This window comes from Zea mays, chromosome 3, assembly GCF_902167145.1.
Source record: "Zea mays cultivar B73 chromosome 3, Zm-B73-REFERENCE-NAM-5.0, whole genome shotgun sequence".
NCBI lineage: Eukaryota > Viridiplantae > Streptophyta > Magnoliopsida > Poales > Poaceae > Zea > Zea mays.
Genome location: NC_050098.1, coordinates 2,678,360 through 2,699,413, shown reverse-complemented (window position 1 = coordinate 2,699,413; position 21,054 = coordinate 2,678,360). Strand labels below are relative to the sequence as shown.

General features: G+C 47.5%; 2 protein-coding genes across 3 annotated transcripts; one reads left to right on the top strand and one right to left on the bottom strand.

Moving 5' to 3' along the window:
• Nucleotides 1–13,858: 13,858 nt before the first annotated feature.
• On the bottom strand, nucleotides 13,859–18,248 carry LOC103649555 (uncharacterized). 2 transcript variants are annotated; one of them, XM_023301951.2, is made up of 4 exons: nucleotides 17,689–18,248; nucleotides 14,389–14,475; nucleotides 14,185–14,305; nucleotides 13,859–14,098 (listed from the first exon to the last, which is right to left on the bottom strand). In XM_023301951.2, the coding sequence occupies exons 1-4, from the start codon at nucleotides 17,865–17,867 to the stop codon at nucleotides 14,033–14,035; spliced, it is 453 nt and encodes a 150-aa protein (XP_023157719.1). In that variant the 5' UTR covers nucleotides 17,868–18,248; the 3' UTR covers nucleotides 13,859–14,032. The 2 variants fall into 2 exon arrangements, with proteins under 2 accessions (XP_023157719.1, XP_008673500.1); XM_008675278.4 differs by having other exon boundaries at nucleotides 13,871–14,098; nucleotides 14,185–14,263.
• Nucleotides 15,178–17,050, top strand: LOC103649554 (pathogenesis-related genes transcriptional activator PTI6). Its single transcript, XM_008675276.4, has one exon. The coding sequence runs from the start codon at nucleotides 15,641–15,643 to the stop codon at nucleotides 16,703–16,705; it is 1,065 nt and encodes a 354-aa protein (XP_008673498.1). The 5' UTR covers nucleotides 15,178–15,640; the 3' UTR covers nucleotides 16,706–17,050.
• Nucleotides 18,249–21,054: the final 2,806 nt, after the last annotated feature.

Sequence of the window (21,054 nt, the reverse complement as noted above, 5' to 3'; positions counted from 1 at the left end):
GGAGCACGGTTTGTAGTCCTTCCCTCTCCTTTACTTGAGGATTTGGCGGAAGCTCTTGATGATGAGCGTCATTTCCTCATTGTCAAGCTTGGAGGCATCAATTGGAAGCCTACTTGGTGTAGACTCCCTCTTCTCTTCTTTCGTCGTCTTGAATGCGATAGGTTGCACCTCGGGTGTGGAGGTGGCGCCTTGCTCCAAGTTGACATTGTGTTTGGAGTCTTTGATCATTAGCTCAAAGCTCACAAACTTGCCAATCACTTCCTCGGGAGACATTAGTTTATATTTAGGATCCCCACGAATTAATTGAACTTGAGTAGGATTGCAAAAAACAAGGGATCTTAGAATAACCTTGACCATTTCATGGTCATCCCACTTGGTGCTCCCGAGGTTGCGCACTTGATTGACCAAGGTCTTGAGCCGAGTGTACATCGCTTGCGGCTCTTCTCCCTTGTTGAGCACAAATCGACTGAGTTCTCCCTCGATCGTCTCGCGCTTGGTGATCTTGGTCACCTCGTCCTCTTCGTGCGCTGTTTTGAGGACGTCCCAAATTTCTTTGGCACTCTTTAACCCTTGCACCTTATTATACTCCTCTCAACACAAGGAGGCGAGGAGTATAGTTGTGGCTTGGGAGTTAAAGTGCCTAATTTGGGTGACCTCGTCCGAGTCATAGTCCTTGTCCCCCACCTTAGGTACCTGCGCTTCATACTCAACAATATCCCAAATACTTTCGTGGAGTGAGGTTAGATGATGCCTCGTTTTATCACTCCACATACAATAATCCTCACCATCGAAATATGGTGGTTTCCCTAGGGGTACGGAAAGTAATTGAGCGCGCTTGGAAATACAAGGATAGCGAACAGACATCTTACTGTACTTCTTGCGTTCAAGGCGCTTAGAAGTAGTGGAAGACTCGGAGCCGGAGGTGGAGGGTGACAAAGAGTCGGTCTCATAGTAGACCACTTTCTTAATCTTCTTCTTCTTCTTGTCACCCTTTCGATGCGACTTGATGGAGGAAGAGGATTCCTCCTTATACAGCTATACTTGTTGCTGGACTCCCTTGAGATAGTCCTCCCCGAGCTTGCGGGCTTGTCGTCGGTCACGATATCACTCTTGGCGTGTTCTCTAGACATCACTTCAAGTTGTTAGACTCTTAATGAAGCCTCGCTCCGATACCAATTGAAAGTTTCCTAGTGGGGGTGAATAGGCGAAACCTGAAATTTATAAACTTAAGCACACACTTCAAGCCGGGGTTAGCGTTAGAAATAAAGTCAAGTCCGAAAGAGAGGGCGAAAACAAATCAACAAGAAATAAGGCGAGTGAACACGATAATTTGTTTTACCGAGGTTCGGTTCCAAAGAACCTAGTCCCCGTTGAGGTTACAAACACCGGGTCTATTTCAACCCTTTCCCTCTCTCAAACGGTCACTTAGACCGAGTGAGCCTTCTTCCTTAATCTCACGGGTCACTTAGACCCTGCAAGGATCACCACACACTTGGTGTCTCTTGCCTTGCTTACAAAGCACTTGAGAGTAGAGATGGAGAAAGAAAAAGGCCAACCAAGCAACAAGAGCAACAAAAGAACACAAGAACACCCTCTCTCAAGTCCCTAATGGAATTGAGTTGATTTGGTGGCTTGGAGAGAATTCAATCTATTTGATGTGTCTTGGAGTGGAGTCTTTTGCTCTTGTATTGAATGCAATGTTCAAAATGCTTGGATAGATATGAATGAGGTGGTTGGGGGGTATTTATAGCCCTCAACCACTTCCATAGCCATTGGGGAGGCTGCTGGCGAAGGGCGCACCGAACAGTCTGGTGTGCCACCGGATAGGCACTGTTCCTTGTCCGGTGCGCTGCCATGTCACCCAACCATAAGGGTTCGGAGCTCGATCGACCGTTGGAGCTTTGTCTTCTTGCAGCACCGGACAGTCCGATGCCACACCAGACAGTCCGGTGCCCCTCTGACTTCGCTGCTCTGACTTCTGCACGACAATGTTCTTCACTGTAGCACTTTGCAGAGTCGACCATTGGCGCAGAGAGTCATTGCTCCGCTGGCTCATTGGACAGTCCGGTGAATTATAGCGGAGCGCGCCTTCGTTTTCTCGAGAGTGGTTGTTTGAGTTGTACGGTCCTTGTGCACCGGACACTATCCGGTGCGCCATTCTTCAGCACACTCAAGTTCTTTGCTCTGTTTCAAATTGTGTCCCTAACTTGATTCTTTTATTGGTTTGTGTTGAACCTTATGCACCTATAATACATGATTTATAGACAAACTAGTTAGTCCATATGTTTGTGTTGATCATCACCAAAATTAATTATAGGAAATGGTTAACCCAATTTCCCTTTCAGTAAGTTTATATTTCTTTGTATTAAAGTTCGCTTTATTGTCTCCATACACCATGCTGTTTTAACTTTATTGCATTGCAGGTGACGACACCTAAGATCTCCTCACAGTGCTGCAACCTTTGTGAACTGATGATGGCTGCCAATGGGGGACTACAATAGAGTACAAGTAAGTAGGAGTAGAATTAGAAGGGGTAGCTTTATCGAGGACATAAGACTAGTAGGAGTAGGAGTAGTTGCATCAGGCCAGGAAGATAATTGCATGTTTTATGTAGACCTATATAACTAGTAGTCGTGTAGTAGAAGTCTATGCACTTGAACAAGGGCGTATAATATTGTGAATGTCTTGTGTAGCCCCAGCTAACTACACGTCGTGCGGACCAGGATACTTGTGCACTTGAACATGTTTGCGAACTGCTACAGCATTAGTTAATAGATTTGTGGGTGTCTTTCTGTCTCTTGAATGGAGTGAAAGAAAGTTGTGATAAAAGAAATGATCAGAGTAACTCTCATTCGTTCAACAACTACAATGGCACCACATAGTAAATCTCATCAACAAATATTGTGCACACATCAACAAATAATTCAAAAGTTCTTAAGCAAAATCAAGCGTTCAAGTTCTCCAACAATAGAACAACCAAACAAACGAATGGATTACTTGTTCTCAACCAATCCAAATCTAGATCAACCATGACAATAGTATTGAAACAAAGACCAGGACAACACAATTAACTTTTAAACTCAGTTCGCCAAGTGAAAGACCACATTTATCAAGACCCTAAACAACATTGTCGACAATGACCAGTACTTCTTTGTGTTCGTTTCAGGGAGTTCCCTCGTTAGCTGATTTAGCACTGGTTTGCTTCTGTTTCCTGATGTAGTAGTCCCTGACCCATGGTATAATCTTATCAACATCAGAACACATAAACCTTTCCTCCTTGTCCTCCCGCTGATTCCTCATCATCATTTCTTGTAGGTAAATCTGCCTCTGTTGCGGTTGTCTGTTTCTCTATGAGTTGAAGTTGTCTTTCACTTCTCGCCGCTTTTGCTGTCTCTTTCCTCTCTAAAATTTGGAGTTGCCTGTCACTTCTTGCTTTTTCGGTAATCTCTTACCTCTCTTCGTAAGCATGATGGTCCATGGACATTTTCCGGAGCACCTCTAAGCACTATGTTTATGATGATGAACTAACATTGCTTTTTTTTGTTTTTTGCCCTATCCCTTCCTAGAGGTCTTGAAATCTTGGGGCAACATTTGATGAGTGCATTGCTTGTCACTTAGGTCCTTGTTGGACTCAAAGTTTGCAGAACCCCCATCTCATCCTTTAACATGCACCAACAATGCATGAACTTGAAACCACCCATATTGAGTTTTATTTAGAACAATAACATAGCTTCCTTGAGCTGCATGAGCATCACAAACAAAGATATAAAATAGTTGAAAAAAGTACAACTACTTGCGTAGGAAGCTAGATGTTGCGCAAACCTTGTATGAATTGTTGACACCACTTTGCTTACGCCTTTCAACTTGGGCATAGAGTCCACAAAACCTTGAAGTGTCCCTTTGAATGTGTGCCCACCTATGCTATAGGGATGATATGCTCCGAGATATTGGAGTGGTCTTATGTTTGTTGTAATAGTATGCGATCCTCTACCAGTATCCTTTAATTGGTTGGTTCACAATGACTATAGGGTCATGCTAATATTCATGTATGCAGACACGAGGCACTTATCTTCAGTTGCAGTGAAGTTTATGAGCCTCGTGTGGACTACTTTCTTCATATCGCTCTGAGGTGGAACTGATCTAGTTGAACTGTTGTGTGGCTTGCTTTTCCTGCACATGCACATCAACAAGGATCAAGTAAACACAAGAATGGACCACTATGTGCAAGCCTTTATGGAAATAAAAAGTTGAGAATTGTAATACTAAAAATTGTATAAAAGCATTATATGGTGATATCCTTATTTTATGTGGCATATCTGCATCATGAAAAGAGCATACATGTTGAGAGTGATCAATTAAAACCAAAGACACTAAAATAAAAGAAAATGCATCATATTGGAGTTTATTTGATTGTGCATTTGTGGATAATAAAAATAAAAGCATCAATAGCAATGTAATAATGTGCCCATGACATCCAAACCCTAATTTGAATACAAAACCATGAAAATGGAGAAGGAAAGGAATAAATATTGTACAATACAAAATAAATTTATAAATAAATAAATTCCTCTCATTTTTGGGTATGTTAAAATTGCACCTATAATTTGTGGATAAATTTGACACAAGGATGGAATTTAAATTTGAAATGGAAATATGAATTTGGAAAGGAAGAAAAGAGATTAGGAAATAAAAAGAAAAAAAACAAAACCTGCATTGGGCCCGGTTCGTTTGCCTCGGCCCAGCCAACATGATTCTGTGCGGCCTAATTTCCCCATGCCTGCACGCGCGCTGACATCCTGGGCCCATTGTTCAGTGATGTCTCCGCGTGCATTGATCTCAGGTGACCGACAGCCTAGCCCCTCCCGTCAGGGTGTTCTCCCCCTCACGCGCGCCCTCGCCTTCTCACCGACGTGTGGGCCTGCACCGTCCGTGTCGTGCCCAACCCGCCGAAATGGCCTCCCGCAGCTGGCGCGCGCGAAGACCGGAGTTCGGTGACCGATCACCCCCTTCAAATAGCCGAAGCCTCACCTCGCGTCAATAAAAGCGGAGTCGTCGTGCTTATTCCTCCACCCGCAAGCCACTCCGCACCGCAACGACTACCACATTCCGCAGAGAAAGGAGAAACTGGGAGGAGAGAGTCGACCGCACGACCATCTTGGCGTCTGGGTCGCGTGTGAGCTGAAGTTTGGGTTGGTGATCGTCGCGGGTTCGCGGTGGAGCTTTCCGCGGGTGAGCCAAGTGGAGTCGCTCGGGGAAGCGGCCCGAATTGCTCGTCGTTGTTGTTGACCCACAAACCTCCGCCGTGATTGGTGGGCGAGCTTCCCGGTGATCTAATCCTCGGTAAAGTTCCCATCTCTGTGTTCGCCACCTTCCTAATTTCATTTTGCACCAACTAGTTTAGCAATCGACTCATCGGGTGGGCAAATTGGATCGCCCCGGCCATGGCCTTGCCACGTCGCAATGCTGTGAGCTGCCGTCGTTGGTCAAGAGGTAGGTGATGGCCCTGGTCCGTCGGATCGTTGACGGACAGTCCCGATTAGGTCCAGCGATACTGTTTCGCCTCGTGTCGATCCAAGTCGTTGATCTCGCATCGTGCAGTTGGGTCGTGATCTCGGGATAATTAAATCTGAATCATCGGTCCTAGATCCAACGGCTAGCGTAGCATGCGGGTTCGGTATGAGGATAGGTTCATCTGTGCCGTTCGGATCTAATCCAACGACCCACATCTAAGGATACCCCTTCGCGACACATTTTTATTAAAGAACCCCCCTGTTTTCGCAGAATAAACCTGTCATCCATGTATTACTATTCACTGTGTCTAGGCTATCTTGCGCAGAGATCCCTAACCTTTCCAGAAATTGGGGCCGAGTCCTGGGATGTTTAAAAACAGAGAAATAATTACAGAATTTCGTTTTTAATACAAAAACAAATTTAGAAACTTGTAAAATGCATAGAAAATTCATTTTAGCTCCAAATTGAGCCATTCCAATTTCTAAAATTTTATAATAATATTCTCTACCATTTGGTGTCACTTTTTTGACATGAACTCAGTTAGAAAATTAATTTCTCATCTAATCCTATTTTAATCACATTAAACCTTAGGAAATTCATAACTTGAATTCTATAACTCCAAATTTAGTGATTCCAGTTCCTATGATTTCATTTTAAGGTATAGATTTTTACTGTGCATTTTATTTACATGTTTGGTGCAATGTTATTTTTTGCTATACTATGTTTGTATTGTGTTGATGCGAGTAGACGAACAAGCCACTGTGGATTCTGAGGTTCAACAAGTAGAAGTAGCTGAGTAGGAGCTCATTGAAGGCAAGTTGTGTCCTTGATCACTTACTTTTTCCAGCCATGTTCTTATTAATTTTAATGATCTGCATAGGTTAATTTTGATGGGATCCTGTAGGTTACCCCAGTTTTGGTTATCTTTATACCTTGTTCACCACTGAGATATTTTTGGGTAGTACTTGCGATTGCTTTATGTGGATTGGGTATGGAGATACACTACTCATGATTATTTTGTTATTATCTTGTTATTATTACTGTTCATGTTAAGATCATTAAATTAATGGGAACATGGAGCGACCACCCGGGAAAACAGTGCTACCACAAGGGTTTAATGGGACGCCCTTGGCTGATTAACTAGGAAAGCTAGTGGAGGTCTTCCTTACCCGAAAGGGGCAAGGGCAGTAGGGGAGTGGTCAGTGTAGGGAGGTCCTTGGGTTGATTTTGCTGCGATGGCGGTCAGGCAAGAACCCTGCACTGGAGCTTCCTATAAACTGTAGCGGGATTTCTGAAGCTAGTGGAACTTTGTAAAGGCCTCGTAGTGTTACCCTGCCTCGCCTCCTCGGTAGAGGTGTATGGGATTGACCGTCTCTTGGCAGAGGGGTAACATGACTTGTGGGTAAAGATGCGCAACCTCTGCAGAGTGTAAAACTAGTATACTAGCCGTGCTCACGGTCATGAGCGACTCGGACCTTCATATGATTAATTAATGGAACTTAAATTTAATTTGACATTTGCATCGCATTTGGGATTATTTCACTATTACTTTCCTTTATTATTATTAAGGTTTGATATTTACTTACACTTAGTAATTGCTAATAAAATTTTGACCAACTTATAAAAGCAATGTTCAGCCTCAGTCTTTATTTCATTGATCAGCTGTAAAGCCCAAAGTTTGTATCAGAAAAATAAATAAATAAATATAATTATGTAGTGTTTTGGGATATGAAACCGTTGGTGATCATTTGGTCTTCCTTTCTTTGTGCATATTCAACAAAAAGTATTTGTTTAAATAATAACAAATTAATAAATTAATAAAATAATACTTTTCATACACACTGGATTTTGTGTTTGTACATTTAAATAGATTTGAAGTTGGTGAAATTGAATCTGATTACAAAAAAAATGGAAAACAGAAATAACAAAAAAAAAACAAAAAGGGACCATACCTCATACCTGGGTCGATTTCCTCTTCACAGCCCACTAAGCTCCCGCGTCCCTGTTATTCTGGCGGGTGGGCCCGATATCCGGTGTCTTCCACCTCGCGTAGGCACCTGATGACAGAAATGTCACAGGGATCGTTGAGATTTGACCCAAATCTCGGGAGCCTGGTGACCAGCCCCTATGCCGCGCCTGCTTACCCAGCTCGGGCATGTGACCGCGCCGCTGTCGCGTGGGTCCCATTGGTCAGCCGACCCCTTTCCCCATACCTTTCGCAACAGCTCTCGGGTGCATGGCGGTGAATCTCTCCGCCGCGGTTTCCGCGGGGATTGTTGCAGCCGCCGGGATCGCTTCGGTCTCGCCCGCGTTTACCGGTTGGGATGGTCATCCTATGTACTCGGCCCTATTTAACCAACCAAGCCTTGGGCTCCTCCCTAACCATTGGCGCAACGGAGCTAAGTCCACCACGGGTGCGGCTGCTTGGGCAATCCCTCTGCGCAGGCGTTCGAAGAAATTGAAGCACCCGCGATGAAGCTCCTGGGATCACCGTACATGTGTGTGGTCTTGCCCGGGGTGATGATAGCCGTGAACCGCCGCAATTTCTTGCCGGCAGTGAAGATCCGGGGCATGGCGAGAACCCACACCCTCGTGACATTGACGTTGGTAAGATTTACCCCACCTTGTTTGCATTAATGCCCACTCCGCGTAGCACCCTTCTGATTTGTGGATTAAACTAGGGAGGGAGAACGAGTTGCACTGGCGGGGCGCCACCGCGGCTGGCGAGCGCTGCTGCGCTGCGCATGGCCATCGGTCTGAATGACGGGAGGAAGAAGATGGGGCCGTGTCCGTAGATTTGGGATTGGACGGCCCTGATTAGATCTTGGGATAACTCTTCGTAGTAATTTAATCCAAGCCATCTGTAGGGAATCGTGTGGATCTGGGGGTTGATGGCGTTTGGACCGTGGGATCGGGATCCCGTGGCTGAGGTTGAATCCCGGTTCATTAAAGTGCTAGATTTAATCTTGACCGTGGGTGCACGATCCAGTGGCCCTGGTGGCCGGATACCCTTTCAATCAGACGGATTTTCAAATACGACCCTGGGTTCTTCATAAATAGACCCGCGGTCCTCGTAGCTGGGCTCTGGGTCTTAGGAGGTTTTTCACCAGAGCCCCTGCACTTCACAGATTTGGGCGCCCGACCCAGAAAAGGATTAACATAGGGAAATAAATATAGGAATTGGTTTTTGATATAAAAATAATCCTAGAAACTTGGAAAATTCATATTTAATCCATTTTAAGTCCAAATTAATCCATTCCAATTTCTATAATTTTATAATATTATTGTTTATCAGTTGGTGCCAGTGTTTTGACATGAAAGTCACCTTAAAATTTATATTTTATTTAATCTTGTACAAAACACATAAAATCATTAGAAATTCATAACTTTCTCATTTTAACTTCAAATTGAGTCATTCCAGTTGCAATAATTTTATTTTAATATTGTCCACCAACCAATAACACTGTTTAGCCATGAAACTTGAATTAAAATTGTCCATTCGAATTAATCTATTCTAGGTGCTCAATAACTCCAGAAATTCATAACTCAATAACCTTAACTCCATTCTGATCCATTCTAGTTGCATTAATCTCATAATAATATTTATTATCATCTGGTAACTTTGTTTTGTCATGAAATATAGGTTAAAATGTTGCACTTAGGCTATTCTATATTTAACCACGTGGATCTTTGGAAAACCATAACTCTTTAACCGTAACTCCGAATTTAGTGGTTCTTGTTTCTACAATCTCGTAACGTTGCCTAGATTATTATTATTCAGTTTGTGCTTATGTTTGGTGTAATGTTAATTTTGCCTATACATGTTTGTTTGTATCGCTACGACTAGCAGTGAGGTCACGTATCATCCGAAGAGCAAGTTGGTACCTGGAATCTCAAGTCCCAGGCAAGTTGTGCCCTTGATCACTTCTTTTTACCCACTCATGTTCTAATTAATCATAATGATCTGCATAGGTTAATTTTGATGGGACCTAATAGGTTACCCTAGCTTTGACTATCTTTATACCTTGATTACCACTGGACTTTTTGGGTAGTACTTGCTATTGCTTTATGTGGTTTTGGGTATGAAGATTACACTATTCATGATTATACTTTTGTTATCAGTTGTTATTTACTGTTCATGATAAGATCATTATGTTAATTGGAACATGGAGAACCACCCGGGAAAACAGTGCTACCACAAGGGAGGAATGGGACCCCTTGGCTGATTAATTAGGAAAGCTAGTGGAAGACTACCTTACCCGAAAGGGGCAAGGGCAGTAGGGGAGTGGTCAGTGTAGGGAGGCCCTCGGGAGGATTTTGCTGCGATGGCGGTCCTGCAAGGGATTCCTGCATTGGAGCTTCCTATAAACTGTAGCGGGTTTTCTGAAGCTAGTGGAACTTTGTAAAGGCCTCGTAGTGTTACCCTGCCTCGCCTCCTCGGTAGAGGTGTATGGGAAGTCGCGATCCCTTGGCAGATGGGTAACATGACTTGTGGGTAAAGATGCGCAACCTCTGCAGAGTGTAAAACCGGTATACTAGTCGTGCTCACGGTCATGAGCAGCTCGGACACTCACATGATTAATTTATGGAACCTAAACTCAATTTGTCATATGCATTGCATCGCAGGTGATGTTATTACTTTTGTTCTACTACTTAATTGGGTTGGTATTTACTTATACTTAGTAATTGCTAATAAAATTTTGACCAACTTTAAAAGCAATGCTCAGCTCTAACCATCCTCTTTGGTAAGCCTTACACTTCACGTGAGCTCCCATCTTTGGCGAGTTCATGCACATTATTCCCCACAACTTGTTGAGCGATGAACGTATGTTAGCTCACTCTTGCTGTCTCACACCCCCCACAGGTCAAGAACAGGTACCACAGGATGAGGCGCTTGGAGGATGCTGTGACGAGTTCGTGAGTGGTCTAGGCCATCGTCTCCCAGTCAACTTTGGGTTGCTGGATCGTTTCCTCATATGATGTAATTATCTAATTATTTTTGTACAGAACTCCTGTTATATAGTAAAGATGTGACATTCGATCCTGTGCCACTATGCATCATATGTGTGAGACTTGGTCCCAGCACACCTGGTGTTTATGTTCGCGCCCGGGTTTTGGACCCCTAAAATCCGGGTGTTACATCAGCCTTACACTACATGAACTCCCACCTTTGGTGAGTTCATGCCACATTATTCCCCACGACTTGTTGAGCTATGAACGTATGTGAGCTCACTCTTGCTGTCTCACACCCCCCCACAGGAGAAGAACAGGTGGTCGAAGAGGAGCCGCCTAGCACTGAGGCACTCGACTTGATCTAGGTGGCGTTTCTCAGTCGACATTGGCGCCGACGATCCTTAGTTTGTTTTATATTTATATTTTATTTTGTAATAAGACTTCCGCTATGTAATAAATACTCTGATTTTATTGTGACATTTATCTCTATACACTCTGTTATTATATATGTTGTCTTCTTTAGCGCATGTATGAGATGCACCCGACTTTGTCCTTTAAAACCGGGTGTTACAAGAATGAACCTCATTGTGAGTTAATCCTTCTTGTTGACTCCATGGATCATCTGTTGGCTGATCCATTCTAGGAGTATAAGTGACTCCATGTAGGGATGAAAACGGTCGGAAACAATATTTATTCGGTAATCAATTTTTTCTTTGATTGCGAATAAATAGGATATAGAATATACAATACAAATTTGTATTCTTGTTTTTAACATCCAACTTGTTAAGATTCATAAAAGGTAAACCTCAAATTCATCCTACATTTTTTCAAATAATAGATATAAACTTCGGTATGGATTCGGAAACAAATTCGGTAATTTTTCAACTTTTTGTGTTGTAGGGAGCAAATAATACATAAAACAACTTATATAATAATTTATTCATATTTGTACTAATGTGCTTGATAACATAAGAAAAGATCAACATCAAATTTTATACATATATATTTTAAAATATTAAATTTGTTCTAACAGTTTAGATTACCACTTTCATCCCTAACTCCATGGTAGGGACCTCCATATGGGTATTGATGCCATGTGTTTGCCATAGATAACCTGATCGCTTGTAAACTTGATGAGTTAAGTAGGAATTTTAAAAATGAAGAAGTCAATGAAAATGAATGTTTTGTGTGTGTATGCAACATGAGTTCATAAACACGAACATAAATCTGTGTTGTGCATAATTGGGCAAGTGTATAGATAATATGAAACACAAGGCATTGCAAATAAACTGGATTACATCATGAGTTTAAACATTCATTTGCACAACACAAGCGTAAACACTGAACGACGAACGTGGACGTCCAAACAACTCTGGACAGTGCGGATTACATTACCCTGAACTTAATAATTCGTGGTACTACACCATTGACAATCTTCCATTATTCGTCAACTACGTAAATCCTAGTTGATCCCACATGATTGATCGTTATCACGGTTCATTTCATACCCCATTCCTCACAAAAGGTTTTAAGGCTTTTTGGAGTTTTCGGACTCAGGAGCCTTTCAAGTTTGACCTCACGAGCAGCTTCAAAAGTGTGTCCAACAACATAAATCATGAGGATACATAACATAGTTGAGAACATAGATTGAACATGGGGATTAAGCGAGATAACATTGTATGTGATTAGGGTAGGAGTGTAATAGAAAACTTGAACTATTTACTGCTCATCACTACAATGTTCGTTTTACTCTTGAATCAAATTTCACCCCCACTCCCAACCTATCTTTTACTTGGTGTTCTCTTTTGGTTCTCGTTGCCAACATATTAGTGCAATTCTTCGTGATACTAGAGCATGAGAAAATTGCCATCAGATTTACATGCATGCTAGTTCAATGGGAAGCGTAAATACAAATGCAGTTGAGATCTAGCACGTGAAATAATAATATAATAACAAAAATGTCCATGGTTAGGGTGATAGTCATAGAGATGCGATTGAACTAGCTGTATTCCTTGGATGGATTCATGACGTGGATCGACTCAATGAAGACAAAAAACATCGAAACAAATTCACATCTAGCAATGTAGTCGGTTCCAGCTAACCAGACGTCGTTTATCATATCGATACGCTTCCACATAATCCAATCGACCAAAACCGTGTACCAAACAATTGGCCTATTGTTCCACCTTTACAAACGGGCATATGGAAACAAGCTTAGGGTGCTCAAAATTTCTACATTCATTTTCTTTCCTAAATAACTATTAAGCTCACACAAAAAACGACTAAGTCTTATCAATACCATTATGATCAAGAATTCAAAAGATTCCACAACAATTCTAGTGCTTTGCATGTTTCCATATTTTATTGAAACAAAGTTGTTTTACAGACCCATGACATCTAGTGAGAATATTAAAGTGTGTTTCATATACCCCATAATCGTGCAATATTATGTTAAAGCTTGCGGAGATGTGCAAAACACTTACAATTTTTTTTGCATTTAGTATCTTTAGAACAATGTCCAACTCATCCATAGAGGTGGATCCAAGAGACGAGTCTACTCAATGGCGACAAAAATAAACCACACGGAGCAAATTACATGTGATGGCGTGGGTGGCTCCAACTGACCGAATGATATGCAATGTGCCAACTAAGGGCCTGCTCGTTTTTATTTCAATCCATATGAATTGGATGAGACTGAGTGGGTTTAAGTCACTAGCAAGTAAAATTCCATCCTAATCTCTCTCAATCTGCTCCACTCCCATGGAACGGGAATAACCGAACAATAACTAAATGGTACAATATCGAATGCTTAGAAAAAGTATTGTGATAAGCAAGCTACTTTTTTTCCTTTGCAGAATTAGTTTATCAACCAACCAAATGTCTCGAATGAAAAAATCCACCCAATTTCGTTAACCGCAGGTTGGATCCCACGAATGGAAACTAATATCTAGAAATTGCTTCTCATTTTATTATTAGATTACTTTCCAAATCATATTATTTCCTAGAAATCAAACATGACATAACTGTATGAATACAATGTCTTTCATGAATCATGTTTCTTTAGGGATTATGGCCCTGTTTGGAAGAACCCAGTTTTTAAGACTTTGGTTTATAGAAATTGAGGTGGTTCCAAATATACAAGTTTATGACTCAGTTTATAGAAATTAGATTCTCAGTTTCTTAAAAACAAGAAGCTGACCTCTCCTAAGTAAAAGATAAAAACTGGTTTCTTAAAAAGTGGGTTGCTTCTAAACAGGGTCTAACTTTACTACCTAAGCGTGCTTATGGAGAACGAGGAAGGGCATGATTATGTTTTTAGTGATCGGGAGAAATTTAGGCGAAATTGTTAAATGTTTAGTGAGCTTATTAGTTTCTTCATTTGTGTGCACAGAAATTAAAAAAAAAGTTGGGGTGCTAAATTTTCTTCAACATCTTCCTTCTTTTGGAAGTATTTCGTGTCTACATGAGATTGGATAGAGCACAGCTGGTCAAGAACACTTGGACATTTCACATTTGACATTTCAAAATTCAAATGGAGCAAGACAAGGAAGCCTGTTGGTTTCTAGAGTTATTTCCTGCCTGTTAGAGGTTTCTCCCTCTCCTGTCCATCAATGAGAGAATCTGCAAACAATATCTGCAACCATATATTGCATTTTCAGGTCGCATTGTTGTGCAAAGGCTGTAAATAAATAAATAAAAAAGAAACAACTGGTCACACACCACAGTCCACAGGCCATTCCAGTATGCCTCCTCTGTCGCCAGAACATATTCACGCCAGCCAAGATCAGTTTCCATAGTACTGCATTTATGGCAGTAGCATAGATAAGTGTATCTCCAAGATCTGATAAAAAAAACGATTTTGAGATTTTTTTTCCAGATTTTAAACGAGAAGTGTGGGGGGGGGGGGGGGGGGGGGGAATTCACAGCGCAGGGGTTTGGTGGGCGGGTTGGCTCCCTTTGCCTTGGCACGCAAGGAGACCGCTTGTCTGACGTTTTGCTGCCCCGGGCCGACTGAAAAAGATAACGATCAGATTATTAACAGTTCACGAGCAAGTGAAAAGAAAAAGAGAGAGGACCCCGGCGGAAATATCTCCAACGAAAAAACTACGCGTGGCATCAGCATCCCTCGTGAATCCCGAAATTACTGCACGACTGGATCACTTAACAGCACAGGAGTGGCCGGGGTGAAAAAAAAGGGAGAGAAAAAAAAAAGAGAGAGAGAGAGAAAGGAAGCCGCTGCACGTCCGTCCGTCGGCACGCCGCGCGGCCTTTCACCACCCCCAAAGATTTGACCACAGCTTAAACCCCACCCCGACCCCGTGCAAGTGCAAGGCCGTGCTCACGTGACGCCCCCTGACACGTGGGGCCGCCGGAAGCGCAGCTCCCCCGACGCGTCGGCCGCCGCTAGAATCTCCGCGTCGCTTGCAGGTGGGACCGGAGGAGGATACGGCGGCCCGGTACCGTTGGATACCCGGCTCAGCTGTCATTTACAGGTGGGTCCTGCGCAGGGGAATTACTGCCTGCCTGCGTGTTTGCCTGTGCGGTGGGAAAAGTAAACGTACGGGGGCAGGTGGTTAGGATGCGTACGTCGATCTGTTTTTACTGCCTGCGGTTAAACAGGCAGTTCTGCCAGCCAGCGAGCAGCCAGGGCATTCACTTTTTCGTCGTTTTTTCACCGGCTCGTCTGCTAGACCACACGCTTTCGAAATTTGAAATAACGTCCTTTTTGAGGGGAATTTCTGTGAAAAGGGCCGGAGTACGAGAAACACCCCCACCCCAACCCGGAGGAAAGGAAAGGCGAGGGAAGAAAAAAAGAATTTTGGAGGTGTAAACAAAAACCCCGGGCTTTCCGAAATGGGCTCCGGGATGCTATAAAAGTGGGGCGGACTCCCGGTGCTCAGCCTACCAGCACAGCAGCAGCAACAACAACAAACAGCGACAGCGAGCGCATCAAAGCACCCACGCAGGGCAGCAGGCCAGGCGGCGGTGCTGCCGGCAGAGACACCCACCCCCACCACACCCAAGCCCGGTGCCTCGCGTCTCCACTCCACCTCCGGGGCGTAGGAGGTCGGGTGCCCGTGCCATCCCCCACATACCAAAGCGTCGGAAGAGGGTTTCTTGAGGGGTTTTAGTCGGGTGTCCAAGCTTGGTTGCGGAGTCAAATGCGAGCGGAGTGATGTGGCCCATGGAGGAGGAGATGTTCCTGGCGGTGAAGCGGACGGAGCACGTCGAGGTCACTTCCCGGGCGATGGATTCCGCGCCGGCGGCGGGGCCCAGGACGGTGCGGGTCTTCTGCGACGACAACGACGCGACCGACTCGTCCGGCGACGAGGCGGAGGGCGCGGCCGCGCGCAGGAGGGTGAAGCGCTACGTGCAGGAGATCCGGCTGCAGCGGGCGGTGCCGGTGAAGGAGGAGGCGGCGTCCGCGAGGGCCGTCGCGGGGGAGCGGCCCAGGCCGCTGGCCCTCCCGGGGCGGAAGAGGAAGTCCGACGGCGCCGGCGCCGGCGCCGAGCCCCGGTTCCGCGGCGTGCGGCGGCGGCCGTGGGGCAAGTACGCGGCGGAGATCCGCGACCCCTGGCGCCGGGTGCGCGTCTGGCTCGGCACCTTCGACACCGCCGAGGAGGCCGCCAAGGTGTACGACTCGGCCGCCATCCAGCTCCGCGGGGCCGACGCCACCACCAACTTCGAGCACGCGGCGGTCCCCGTCCCCGTCCCCGACGAGGTCGCGGGTCGCCTCCCGCAGCCGCCGCCGGCTCCGGCGTCCAAGAACGCGTCGTCCTCCGCCACGTCCTCCTACGACTCCGGCGAGGAGTCCCACGCCGCGGCGGCCTCGCCGACCTCCGTTCTCCGCACGTTCCCTCCGTCCTCCGCGGCCGCCGACGCCACCTGCAAGAAACCGGCGCCGGCCGCGGAGACCGACGAGTCGACCGGCGTCGGCGGCAGCAGGAGCAGCGTGTACGCATACCCCTTCTTCGCCAACGACGACTGCTTCGGCGGCGACTTCCCCCCGCTGTACACTGACTTCGACCTGCTGGCCGACTTCCCGGAGCCGACGCTGGACTTCCTGGCGGACATCCCCGAGGAGAAGCTGCCGCCGCTGCCGGAGCCGTTCCCCGCGGCGAGCCCCGACGAGTGCCCGTCCGACGCGGAGGCGGCGTCGCCGGCGAGGTGGCAGCAGGTGGACGACTTCTTCCAGGACATCACCGACCTGTTCCAGATCGACCCGCTGCCCGTCGTCTAGCGCTCCCGCCCGCCCGCCAGCCCTCCCCTCCCTCTGCGCACCGGATCCGCCTAGCCCGTCCGGCCAATTTTGTTTTCGTGCTGTTGTTGTTTTTTTGGGTCCTAGTCGTTAATTCTTTTAGCGTAAGGTGAAGAGAGAGAGAGATAAGAGGTGTCCGTCCGGCTCTGCAGTGCGTCCTTGTGGCCCCGCCGCCGCCGCTGCTGCCATGTGTGCCGAGCATCTACCCCCCCGGCAAGGAGGAAGAAGAGTCCTTGACCGGGGCGAGCGAGGCTGTCTGTCTGCCCCTTGCTCACCGAGTTATCAGTAATCGTCGGGGATTATAATCAAGTCATGAGTAATTAGCGACGTGCTGTCTCTGGTTTTGTCTGTCGCCTCGTCTGGGCGGGCAGCAGTGTGTTGCACGACGGACGGCGCGACGGTTCCCCATACGGCCCGCTGTTTGCTCGCCTCGCACCGGAGGGCCGTACGCAGCAGTAATTGCCGGAGCCGGTCTTGGTCGCTGGGATCGCAGCGGAACCGGCACATTTACGGCGTCCCCTGGCTGATGGGGTCTCTGGTGCGCGTGTTTTTTTCCGTGCTCTGCGTAGCTGCGCCGTAGCGGTATTTCCGTCGAGCGCCGTGGCTCGAGGGGCCCCGAGGACACGCCGCCGGCCGGCGACAAGGATTATGAAATGGCATATGGCTTTGCTTCGGGGTTGTTAATTAACTCGTCTGACCCGCCCTCTTTTCCTCGTGGGTAGCGCAGGGGCTGTGCGTGGCTTGGCGTCGCTCACGCTGTGTTCTCCTGCCACCGTGCGTGGCCTCGCCTGCAAAATGCCGCGCCCCTTGGACTCTTTTGACCGCCTTTGCTTGCACGGCGGCCAGCCCTCCTCCCCCCGTTCCCTACGTAGGCGTGCGCACAGTGCTCTGCTCCGGGTTCAAAATTCAAATAACGGCAAGGCCAGGAAGGAAGGAATACATGGGAAAGAGAGGGATGGGCTAACCGGTAGAGAAGCATGTGGGACGGGGACGACGAGGAGAGGAGAGGAGAGCGGTGCTCATCGCCTTTTAGGAAGGAGACGGGGAATTCTCCCCCCCTCCCTCTTTTGGCCATCGTCCCTTTCTGTCCAGCACCCGGCTTGGGCTGTGACGCTTCCACGGCCATCCGTCCGTGATCCATCATCCGCCCTTTGGTTTGGGTATCTTGTTGATCGCCTGCGCAGGTCCGCAGCAGCACCACCACCGAGGACGTCGCCAGCTTTACCCCCCCATGGGACCGGGACCAGAACCAGACCGGCCGGGTTGGTCGGAATCTCTCGACGGGGGAGACGAGCGGCGGACGGGGACGTCGCCGGCCGACGGGGCGGCCCCACCACGCGCGCGCGAGGGGTCGACCCACCGAGAACGAAGACAACTTTACGAAACCAACTTTAGCCAGCCCGGCGAGGCGAAGCCGGTGGTATGGGGGGCAAAGAAGACGAGCAAACTGTATTTGTCCTTCGTGGACCGTCCTAGCTACGCGGCTAGGCTCACTGTGCGAAAGGACGACGGCTTCTGGCGTTGAGATTGTGAGGATTTTTTGGGTCATTGTGGAAGAAGGGAAGCCCCGTCTGTCACGTTCACGTCCCCTCCATCGGGACCTGCACGCCCTCGTGTCTCGCCCCCGTTGGCCGCGTTCGCCCTGCCATAGCAGCCTAGCCGCCTAGGCCTGCTTGCCTGCTTGCCTGCGCTGCTGCCACTGCCCTCTCTCTCTCTCTCTACAGTACTAGCTAGCGGTGCGAGCGAGGTGTGTGCCTCCCAAGGCCCGGAATGCCTGCCTGCGCGTCAGTCCGCACAGGGACAGGGCGACGGAGGACGGGAGGAGGGCGGCGTCGCCTCAAGTCTCGTCCGAAATTTTAACGGGAGCAGACAACTACAGAGCGAGCACACACCGCGGCAACCTAGAGCTATGGCTATGTCTATGGATTCGTCAGCGTCGGCCGTCACCGTCAGCCTGACCCGTGGCTTGCCAAACGACGCGACGCGACGGCACGGCACGGGTACACGGCCCCGCCGCCCCACACCACGCCGTGTGCACTCGCCACCCACGACGCCGACGGCCGCCGCCGCAGCAGCAGCAGCAAAAACACGCGCGCGACGCCAAACAAAACAACACGGGAGGAGTGCGGGCCGCGTTTCACACTCTCGACCCGACTCGCTGGGCAGACGGAGGAGTAGGCTGCACGCCGGCGAGCCAGGCCGACCGAGCGAGCGTGAGGTCAAGTGGCGTCGCCGTCGCGGCCCCGGCCCCGGGCCCGGCCGTGTGTGGTGGCCAGGCGTGCCGACCACTGTTTCCTAGGCGGGGGCGCGCACACGCGGCGCACGTGCGCCGTACGCTGCCGGCTGCCCGCTCCCGGGGCCGCGTGCCTGTCCGTGCTCGGGGCCGGGGCCGGGGCCGCCAGGCTTTGAGTGCGCAACAAGCTAAGCCTTCCCGAGCCGCGGAACGCTGTGCTGCCGCGCTGCTGCTGGTGGCTGACGCCGCGGCGGGCCGCCCGGTCGGTCCTCGTCCTCGTCCTCCTCCCCCTCCCGCTGCTCCAGTGCTTCCTACATGAGTGACCAAGCCTCGTGCTGGTCGCATGCATCCGTACCGCCGGTGCAGCAGCAGGCCAGCAGCACCACCACCCTCCATGAATTGCCTAGTACTAGAGAGCGTTCGCTACTGTAGCGGCGACACGCGCAATCTGTAACACGCACGCACTCACGCTGATGGCCATCTGGGTGCGTGACGCCATTTCAAATTCAAGGCAGCACTCCACTTGAGTTGATAGTTTAGCCTTGTGGGCATCTGGGTTGCAATCGATTGCGCTCTCAGGCACTTGAAACCCAATCATGCATTCCAAACACAAAGCTCTGAAATCCCTGCAAAATAAAATTTAAAGGCGGACATCCATGGACGGACGGAGGTGCTGTATAATCAGGCATGCATGCACTAGACTTGTGTCTTTTTTGCTCTGTCTCTCTCACTCACTCTCTAGCATATCCCTTTGTGCAGGGATAACACCAAATAGCAGGCGACCTCATGATTCCGAGTCATAATCTCCAGGGGAGCGAGGGAGGGACATTTCGTTTGACTATATATTTCCGTGCTCGCGGTGGTCCTGTCCCGTGAGCCTCGTCTCTGGACAGACACTTGTAAAAGACTTTCTTTTTCTTTATCTTTTTTATCTCTCTGATATACTATTAAAGAACGTCGGTTTAGGTCATAAACCGACGTTATTACTTTAATAGACCGACATACTTAACTTACGCATATAGCCAAGCAAGTACATCGGGTCGATATACCTATTGCCTTCCTCCTCTTTTTCTTCTAGTTCTAGTGCCCCTCTTATTCATGTCGTCGTCTCGAGGTACATATTCCTCATCTTAAGTTGGGGGTTACACCATCGTCGAGGAAGAAGACTAATCTTGTACTTGATGTTGTTGCGGTCGCACATCGTCTATCTCCATAGTCCTTATTGCGGCCGTTGGAATCTCGTTTTTATCTCAGTCATCAAGATCAACTTGCACTTTTGGAGAGTCATTAGTCTCATCAAATACAACGTCACTAGTGACTTCAACTAAATCTGAAGATATGTTGAAGACTTTATATGTCTTTGTATTTGAATCATAACAAAGTAAAAACCCTTCAACGGCTCTGGGAGCAAGCTTTGAATATCTACCTTTATTGACCAAGATGTAGTATTAGCTCCCAAATACACCAAAATAAGAAACATTGGATTTGTTACATGTTAGGAGCTCATATACGTCTTCTTGAGGATGCGATGTATACGTCTTCAACGGCTCTTTTCTAGCAATCCACCTTTTTCGTTAAGAGCATCAATTAATTCATTAATTTTATCTACTTTAGATCTATCCAAGCTCTTAAAAAGATCGCTATAATATATATCATCATCAGATTCCTCGTCACTAGAAGTGTACTTAGGAGTGTCATGTGTATGTGCCTTCTTTTCCTTAGCCATGATGCATGTGTGTCGCTTGTTGGCGGTCGCGGAGACTGTGGTTCCGGCGACCAGTGACGTCACAGGCGAGTGCGGTCGTCGCGGTGAAGGCGTCGACGGTGGAGGATGTGATGGTGGCCTCGTCCTCGGCGATCGCGATGGTGTCTATGGCGGCGTCGGTTGTAGGTGGCAGAGGCAGGGCGTAGGCGCTTTGGCCATCGCGACCGTGATTGAAGGATTGATTGATGAAGAACAGTACGGCGTGCGTTGGTATACTCGTTTTTTTCTTTCTTTCTGTGGTAAAAGTTTTAATTGTTACTATTACAAATAAGGTAGAGTAGTTTAACTATACAAATAACACACCGTAACTTGCAGTTAAATATCTGGACGTTA